The sequence below is a fragment of the Glossina fuscipes genome, unplaced genomic scaffold, assembly GCF_014805625.2.
Source record: "Glossina fuscipes isolate IAEA_lab_2018 unplaced genomic scaffold, Yale_Gfus_2 117530, whole genome shotgun sequence".
In the NCBI taxonomy this organism is placed as follows: Eukaryota; Metazoa; Arthropoda; class Insecta; order Diptera; family Glossinidae; genus Glossina; species Glossina fuscipes.
The window spans coordinates 19,883-29,967 of record NW_024006168.1 but is presented as its reverse complement, the minus strand read 5'-3'; the positions used below and the strand labels follow the sequence as shown (position 1 = coordinate 29,967).

At 36.2% G+C, this 10,085-nt stretch overlaps 1 protein-coding gene across 1 annotated transcript; it reads right to left on the bottom strand.

Annotated features, from left to right (window-relative positions):
• Positions 1 to 995: 995 nt before the first annotated feature.
• On the bottom strand, positions 996 to 7,854 carry LOC119644477 (the record flags this gene model as incomplete). The annotated part of the gene is made up of 7 exons (XM_038044034.1): positions 7,370 to 7,854; positions 7,117 to 7,291; positions 6,920 to 7,050; positions 5,565 to 5,732; positions 4,753 to 5,372; positions 1,722 to 2,040; positions 996 to 1,121 (listed from the first exon to the last, which is right to left on the bottom strand). Coding segments are annotated over exons 1-7 (2,024 nt in total), but the record flags the coding sequence as incomplete, so codon positions are not given.
• Positions 7,855 to 10,085: the final 2,231 nt, after the last annotated feature.

The window sequence follows — 10,085 nt, the reverse complement described above, 5'->3', positions numbered from 1 at the left end:
GGTTGATTTTCTCTATTATTGTAGAATAATTTTGCGAAAACTTACATTGATGTATCTGTTGTAGCCTATGAGCGACGAGCAAAAGACACGGGAGGCGAACGAGTTCTGGTTATATAGACAACTGGTCGTTGTAAGCGGTTCCTTTGACCTGTTTGAGCCATTTTCAAACTCTCTTTTTTGCGAACGGAAGAATGTATACCACGAGCATTGCGCAGTTGGGCAGACGGATAGAGAGACATGCTTACGTACATTTCGGATTGAAAACTGGTTAACTGGTATTTTCGAAGATTGTTCCCATGCCTGAACGGAATACATGAAATTTATACATTATAAAATAAAGTAGAAGTGTCCGATTTTTCCATCTTTTTAGAGGTACTACAGCATGGCGTATAGAGTATACGTTCAAATTTTTGTACATTTATCTGCTGTAGTTGCAAGAGAGCAATTTTTTACTTCTTTTGAAAAGCAGAGGTGTTTTTAGCTTACATATTACTGTAGGCGTGCCCTTCAACTGATTTTGCTTATTTTCAAAAACCAATCTGTCTGCAAAAACATCTAAGGTTTCTACCAAATTTCAAGCCGAGAACTTAATTTATGCGGCCAGATGAATGTTTACCAGCGGGCGGACAGGCAGACGAACTTGCTTAAACCGATTCAGAATTTGATGCTGAACAAGTATATATATACATTTTGGGGCGTCCGATCTTCCTTCCTAGGCTTTGCATACATTTTGACAAAATGACTATACTCCGTCATCATTCGGCAAAGGATATAAAAAGAAAAAAAAAACATTAACTGGATATTAATTAAAACATCTTTAATTTAAAGTTAAGCTCTTACCATCAAATGGTTGTCAGGCTTATCAGTAAATATCGTATACCATTTCAGTTCAGCTCGTTTTCTAATTGTTTGATTAATGCGTTCGTATAATGCGTTTGTGCTGAGATGGTTTAAAATTTTTCCAATTCTTAGCTTAACGGCCTTAAATCATTTACTTGGAGTTATTCAAGGAAATTAAACTGACCATTGCTATTTCATTATCATCATTATCATCGTCATTATTATCATTAACATCATCATCGTTGCGCTTATCCTTATCAATAATGGCCTCATCGTGGCCTCTATCATCATCAATATCGTCAGCAACAGCATCGTTGTGTCATAATGAATGACTTCGTTCATTAGAATTTTAAAAAGTTCACCCACTACACAATTTAAGTCGTTCCAATTGTGCTAACATCCCATTGCTTTGCAACACGACTACACTTTGACTTTTTAATTAAAATACTGGGAGAGCAGTCGCTCTTTGTCACTTATGACCGACACAATCACCACCACCACCACCACCACCCATACCCATCACCATCGTCATTACCATCACCACTTACCACTGGTCAGTAACATCAGTTACCATCATTCACGGCGTCTCAACATTCTTATCTCTCGTCGTCTCGACTCGACTACGATGGATGTATATGCGTGTTTTCGTATTTAACTTAACATTTTGGGACCACATTTGGCTGATTCTTGTACTATTTGCGTGTTAAAGTATTAAATTAATGAACTATTCAATGAATTTTTTTTTTTTTTTCTTGTTTTTAATCCTTTTTCTTTCTATTCTTCTTTTCTATTCATTGTCAATACACAGTTTCTTTTTTTCCCAATCGACCGGATTTTTCTTGCTTTTTATTTTTTTCTGTGGCGTAATTTATTTTTGTAACTTTTGACATTTTTTATAAAAGATCTCAATGCCCAGAACGGTTACACTAAATACGATTGCACATCCTAGAAATACTAAAGCAGCACCAAAATGTTCCATATCCACAATTATTTCATTGCCTTTGATTAAACTGCAATCAATTTTATGAAATTCCCATAATTTATTATTGTATTGCATAAGCGACGATTCGCGCAACTTTAATGCCACTTGAGCGACATATTCCTTATAAGGTGTAGACTTTGCCAGAATTATTCCCGTTGAATAGCCAGGTATGTAACGAATCTCTTGTAATTCGCAAAACTGACGTTCATTTAGTTGATCTGAAACAAAAAGGGATCGAATAACATTTAATTAGTAAGCAAAGATCATTCAATCGACCTAAGATTAGTAAATGAAGTCAAGAGCAAAGGAAATCGAATTTTACTTTTTTTGTTCTCAACGATCAGCTGCTCAGGGGATATGCCCCGCAGATAAGGGCAGAAAGTTGAGGACAGAGAAAGAGAGAGAGCAGCGTTCAACTTGGCAATGGAGGCATCTCAAGTTTTTTGAGAGAGACTACTGCGGTCAAGCTACCAAGCGTCTCGGCAGTACGTTGTACCGTGTTCAAGTAACTGCCAGAGGAGTGGATGAGAACGCTGAGAAAGTCGTGTAGTTCTGTTAAAGGACTTAGTTGACGGGCAAATCTCTGCTATCTTGCTCTAAGGGCACCAGTAGGTAAATGCAGCACAGCCCACATTACGCGGATGGTCAAGAGCCCACTTTCGTCGTCCATGAGCGTCTGAGCTTTTCGCTGTATGCGCTGAACGGCCTCAAAGTAAAATTTCAAGGCTTCCGCCCATATGTGCGAGTTATGCACTAATTTTAGCTGGATATAAGCGGCGTAAATGGTACGAATACTGAATGGTACTGAACCGCTTCAAAAAATTGCGTCTTCAAATACTTGCTTTCTGCAACGAATATGGTTTTGTATTCTCCCGCCCAGTAGGGGTTATTTATTGCTTTACCTGTACGTTGGAAGACAGCTCTGAGTTTTGACAGTATTAAAGCTTACCCTATTTGTCTGACCCCAATCAAACATTTCTATGAGGTTCCGATTTAAGGAATCGAATCATCGAGTAGATTGGAATATGTGTAAAGCGATAATAGCAACAAAAAGTTATAGTTTGTTTTCTTCAACATGACCACTGACTGAGGAGGTATCCCCTGCACATGTGAGGCGGTACCAGTCAGAAAGAAGTAAGGAACGAAAAAGAGATTGCGGCGGTGCCACAGCATAGTGGATATTTGCCAAACCGGCTGAGCACTCACTAAAGTAAACTCTATCGCACTATCGAGATTTCAACTCACAAACACTGTCTTGATGGTCACGATTCTTACCTTACTCATCCGGAAAATGAAGCCTTAAAGGCTTTTTAATTTCATTGACTAACTCTCGGATTGTGGCTTCAAAACTCAAGTGCGGTAGAGTTTTGAATAAACCCGATAGCCGTTAGATGTGCTAATACCTTACGACTTTAGTCTTAAAATGCATTTTTATAGGTAAATTAATAATAACAACAGTAATAATTTCATGGATATGATGAATTAAGCAAATTTATATGAACAAAGAAATAAGTTCGTATACTTAACCTGTTTCACTCCAGGGCACATGTAACTGTATTTTTGTTTTTTTGTTTTTTTTATTTAAGAACAATTAATAAACTTATACAAATTGTGCAATAAAAGGACCTTTACATATACATACGTATTTACGCATTTGCAAATATATATATATAAATATATATATGTACATATATATATATATAAAAATATATACGTACGTATGTATATATATATATACATGTACGTATGTATATATATGTATATATAAATATATATATATATAAACTTCATTTTATGTATGTATGTATGTTTTCTTCCTCCCTCTTCTTCCTATTGAAATGAAATTTTATTCTTTTCAATTAACTTGTGCTAATTAATAGCGCTATTATATCGAATTTACAAACAAGCAACCTTACATATTTATACAAACATATATGAATATCTGCACACATGTACATGTACACCTAAAGCTTCCATAGTTTATCAGAGCCATGCAAACAAATAACCACCAGCCACATAGCAATTGAATTATGGAAGTGAAAGGCAAAATTGTGGAAAAACAGAGCAGGGATAGAGAGAGAGAGAGAGAGAGAGAGAGAGAGAGAGAGAGAAAGAAAGGGAGATGGACAAAGAGTAAGACAGGACAAATGTATTTTTAATTGTCATAAAATTCATTTAAATTAACCAAAGGATATAAATAAAAAAAATAAAAAAAAATTTTTGTTGTTTTTTTCTTTATAAAATAAAACAACAGCATGAAAATTTATCTTTTTTGTTGTTGTTTGTTTTGTTAAATAATAACAAGGACAACCACAGCAGTAGTAACAACAACAACAACAACAAAGGCAATAATAATAATATAATATAATATAAAATAATGCATAAAATCGTATAAAATTCTTATTTGCTTTATGAGGCATTAATTTAAACAATGCGATTACTTTTCCACACTATCATCAGCAGTAATATAGCAGACATTGTAATAACAACAACAACAACAACAACAACAACAACAACAACAGCAATAATAAAACAATAATAACAATAACGACAGCAAAGACAAAATAATGTCATTTAAACAAAGATGACTTGTTAATATATAGTTTTTCACATTAAAATTTAATTAATGATAAAACTTTATATACACAGACAAATAATAATACACACACACAAACACACACACACTCAATACACATGCCCATGGACATTCAGTTTGTTATTTAGTATATCGTATATTAATATATATTTAAGTTTGCAATATTGCTGCGTAAAATCAGTTATAACACAATATATATATATATATATATATATATAAATTAGTAGCAAGAATCGAGAAAGAGAACTCAACAACATCAACTTACATGTGCAAAATATTTAAAAAGTATGAAAAGAAAAAAGTTTTGCATAAATATTTACTCGACTAGACTTACTTTTCAATAAGCGATAAGCACGATCTATGGACATATGAAATGCGAAACCACCCTGCGCTATACGATAGATACCTTGCTCCAGCGGCAATATATTTGTGTGACTTTTGCCATTCGCTCCCAGTATGCGCTCTTTATATATGATATGCATTAATCGACTGCTAGAATTTTCAAAGACATGATAATTATACTGTATATCCTCCATACCCAATTCTAAATTGCTATTGTAAAGTGCTTCCAAAGTGGTTAAGGTACGCGGTGATTCCGCGAGTAAAGAGCCTACAATATAACCATTGTAGAATTCCATTAATATGAACACGAATACGCATACTGTTGCAATTAGTGTGCGAGATGAGATTAAGTGAAAAATTTCCGACGGTGGTCCCTGCATTAATAAAGCTTCCGCCGCCACAAGCATAGCAAAATTGACATGTTGTTCCAATTGTTTTCTCTGCACATGATGTTGGCTCCATCGTTTATACTCTTCTCGTATTTGTATGACCAACAAGACTATTGTTAGAATAATTAAAGCTAAAACACACCACCAAACCGGGACAGCTAAGGGTGCTAAGTAAACGTTACGTATACTGACATGACGTGGATGACGTAAAATAAAGTTTGCCCTTAAGCGTGCAAATAAGAAAAAATAGTAGGAGTAGGAGAGGAAGATGGAGGGAAAGAAAGAGATAGACAGAGAGAGAGAGAGAGAGAGAGAAAGAGACAACGCGGAAGGGAAAGTGTAGGAAGAAGGGTGAGAGCGAAGATAATATGATATGAAAATTTATTCAGTGGATATTCTTTCCATTAATATTTACCTTTCTAAGTGAACTTCTGGCGAGTAGTCAACAATCAAAACACGTCCACTTAAATAGCGAAAAGGAGTTAATGAAAATTCAGCCTGATGGCTATATAGTCGTCCCACAATACCAGCCGTTTTGACGTCAATGTAGCCTCCCCATGAAGTGTCGTAGTGGATATTGAAACTAAAATTCGAACAATCAGAGCAGAGAGAAACGCAATAAACTATAAAAAACTTAAATAAATTTAGATAATTCCGTTCAACTAAATCGCACTGCGTACATAACTTTCGTGAAATATATGTAGGGCACAGCAGGACGCAACGGAAATCGCATAAAAGTATGTGCGCTCTTGAAGTGCAGAGCAAATGAATGAATTGTACTTGGGGATGAATAGATAAGCAGTTAAGGACAAGAAGGTGAACGTAGGCATAGGTGAGATTGATACATAAAAATTGAAGTATGATTAGTAAGCAAACGTCAAGGCGGACAATCAAAAACCTGGGTAAAGTCAGCGTGCAGACAATCAGCTATATGGGTAAGAGTGTAGTTAAATGGATGCACGCTGATAGATCTAGAGGTACATCACTAGAAGGCTAGATGGATGAACTGAATGGAAAACAGATGAAGAGATATTCAGAAGAATCGATGTACATGCCATGAGAGTTTAATCCTACCTGATGTCACATCAACTGGAAAAGCGCGCGGTCAATACCACAAGGACGATCATTCACCGAGCACAAGGGAGAGATACATATATGGACGTACCCCCCTTTCCCCTCCCTGATAAGAAGAAGACCCTTCAGAAAGCCAAACGAACGGAGATCGGAGCAGACAAAACCATAGTTATGACTATGATAAGATGTCAACTGAAGCAAAGATAATGGGAGAGATGCACTGATTAAAAAGTCTGCAGGCGAGTTGCCAGACGAATGTACTGCCGCACAAATGATAGAATGATTTAGTGGTGGACGGCTGAGTAGTACAGTGAAGAGAAAGAAGTGTACAGCGGCCTATCAGAACAGAAATCCGTCGAAGAGACAACCGATCTCATTAATAAGCACTGGAACGATTAGATAGATACCACATATAGATAAAGAGATGTAAAAGTAAAGGGATTAATGGGTGGAAGAATTACCAGGCTAAAAGCCTGACGTATTGGTGAGGCGTAACTTGGGTGCACAGACGTACGTTGAAGACTAGCGCTCGTGAACAAAATTAAAAATTAACGGCGGTTTTTATAAAACATATTAAAAGTTTGTCGAAATTAATTTAATAAAGTATAGATCCGAACGATGGCTGAAACGATGAATGGACGGACATTCTACCGACAAAATGTAGAATACATTTATCAATACGTTTATCAAAATTACCTAAAATTATATAAATCTTCCATTGGACGCATAAGGCCGTAAACTTTACGCGGCATAGAATCCAATTCTTTCCAATCCCGATTATTGCTTAAAAACGTGTAATTAGTGAAATCTTTCGGTTTATCGTGCAACTGTAAAGAATCTTATATGAAAACGTGACTCAGATTTGTGACAAACAATTCCTTTGTTCAACTTACTACCGTAGCCACTTTAATGCTGATATTTTGAAAGTTACTTCTTCTTACCATGAAGCCGTACTTAAACTTAGGATCAATTATTAAGCCCTGTTGCAAAGACCAGTTACCTTTTACTTCAGCGGTTGCAGGAAAGTCGGGCAAGATCTTATAGACATCAAATAAATGAAAGCGGGAGCTAACATAATTTAATAAAAAAGAAAAAATTTCAATTTAAAAACAAAGAAGAACAAAAACAATAAAAACAACAATTTACCCATTTACTCTTAGAGCTAGTGTAACATCAGCATTTATATGAAGCCTTAAAAGCTTGAATATATTTTTGATCATTTTTAAATTATCCAACAAGCCTTCTGCAAGTGCCCGCATTGTTATAAACCAAGCGTAAGAATTTTTAAATTTATCTTTTACAGCAAAGTCCCGTAATACGTGCAAAGATTCCCCTGGATCGGTAATATTTATATAAATCCCGACTTTTGGAGAACTTTTATAAAATAAATTTTCAATGTCATGCTCAACTGAAACTCGATGAAATCTTATGTGACAATGCATGGCCAAATCCCTTATCTCATTCAAGTATCCCCATTGTCCTTGTTGTTGTTGTTGTTGTTGTTGTGCTCTTATGATAATTGCATGTTTCAAATGCTGATTAACTAAAAAATCCCGAAATGCTCGCATTTCTATAGCTGTCGTTGAACAGTAATTGGCCAGGAATAGCCATAAAATAAACACGAGAAACATTTATTATACTTTTTACAAGTCTGATTACTTAGCTTTCTATGACTTAAATCATGTTGTACGCGCCCTATTTATATATTAAGAATTTTTGCAAAAATAAATGCAAGAACAACAAGGACAACAACGGCTTACTTGTGCTGCTAATAACAATTACCATCGGCACCATCAGCAGTTTAACTTGTAGTTAAAGTGTAAGTAAAATGTTTAAACACATTGACAACTTAAATTATACTCAATTGTCACGTTGTCAATGCTATTATTGTTTTTGTTGTCCTTATTGTCGCATTGTAAACGTTCATGTCATATCATAATTGCTATTAGCCGTGGGTTCGTTCGTATATATGTATATACGCAACGGACACATTAATTGCAATATAAATGTAAATTTCCATACGTCAATCCATAAACACTCGCCTCCGTTCTCTTATTCTCATCTCCATTTCATTCCTTTGTGTGCCTTAATGCTTATACACAGTAAACTGCTGCACTTAACAGCACTGACAGCACTAGCAAGCGAAGGAAATGTTTTGACACATTTAGACGCACGATATTCTACGCACGCACTTTCATAAACGGGCATAGGTAGCGCGAAAATCATTAAAATATTAGGTAATCTATAGTTCAAGGTCGTGCTTACAGCCATAACTTGGATAAGTTAATCAATTCTGACATATTGAAGGCTCAATAGCTTTCCGATTATTTTATATATATATTTCGTGCATGCTTTGAAAGAAAGTTTCAGAAATCGAAAAAAAGTGTGTCTGTATGAAGAGGTCTCCTGTCTAGAATGAGGGCGCAGTCAGTCAATCAATATGTCTCTAATTGCACACATATATTGGATCGACTGTCGGAACCGCTCCCGGCTTACCACATCATCTTTTTTTGGTTTCCTTAGAAGTAACTATTCCTGACGCGGCCATTCTGGAAGCCGGATTGTCCGCAGCGTCCTTCTGGAAGGCTAACTTTTGAAAGTGCACTTCTTGGAATCAATTTTATCGAATGCGTCCTTCCTTGAATGAGTGTACCTGGGAGCGGAATTTCTGAAAACATCATGCCCCTTCCCTGCAGCATTCCTGAAAAAGGCTTTTCTGGAAACGCGTTTCCTGGGAACAGTACTCTTGGAAACGATTTTTCGGGCAACGAACTACCTGGAAGACGACTCTCGAAACGCAGTTTATCTACTAAGTGGTTTCATGACCTGCATACGCCATTATCTTTCCGTCTTCTTTGGAACCGCCCCTCCCAATACGACTGTCCAGAGTTGGCCTTCCCAGAAACGATTTTTCTTGTCTAGCGTACTTCTTGAACGCGTCCTCATTGCAAAAGGTCTTCTTCAAGGAAACAATGTGCCGGGAAGGGGCTTTTAGCGGCCCATCCGAAAGTTGCGTTCGTATAAACTAGGTTGCTGATGACTATCACTCCGCAAGAAATTTCGAATTTGCCTTCGTTTAAACGGCCTTTCCGGAAAGTAACTTGCCTAAAGCCAACAACCGGGAAGCCATCTCAAAAGTAATTTTGTTGAAATCGTTCTATCTATAAGCAATCTTCTCGAGGGCTGCCTAATTGAAGAAGTTGCTTCAATCATAAACATAGAAGGAACAACGCCTTCTATAAGAAATCCTTTAAACCGTGAAATCCTGGCTTGCTGACAGCGATCGACTTAATTTCGAGTTCAACAGAACGGATTCAAAATCACTGCAATTCAATATTCTTCGCAATTCGTAGAAAGTTATGTTAAAAATTTTCCCATTTTTTCCCATAACGCGTACTGTACGTAAAACTGCGCCCTTATTATTATTATGGCTGAAATGTGTATGAACATTGGGAATAGGCAGATATGAATGCGCGTTTATGCAGATTGTGATTAATTAAAAAGTTTTTTATTTAATATTAATCATCAATCTTTCGGTCCATGTACAAGTCACGCATACCCAGGTGCACTAAAAAGTTTACTATATATAGATATTGATAAACAGCACTTTTAAGCTCATTGATACGTTAGCCTTGAAGTGCATTGACACACTTTTTTAAATAGTTAAACCGAAAGCGGTAGCAAAATCATCATAATCATCATTATCATCATAATCATCGTCATCACCATCATCGCCATCAACAACAACAGCAGCAGCAACAGCTTTATAGGTAAAAAATTTTTCAACAAGTATTTTTAGTTGCAGACTTTTTTGTTCAACACTTCAATACGAACACAAACATTTACGTGTACACATTTGCGC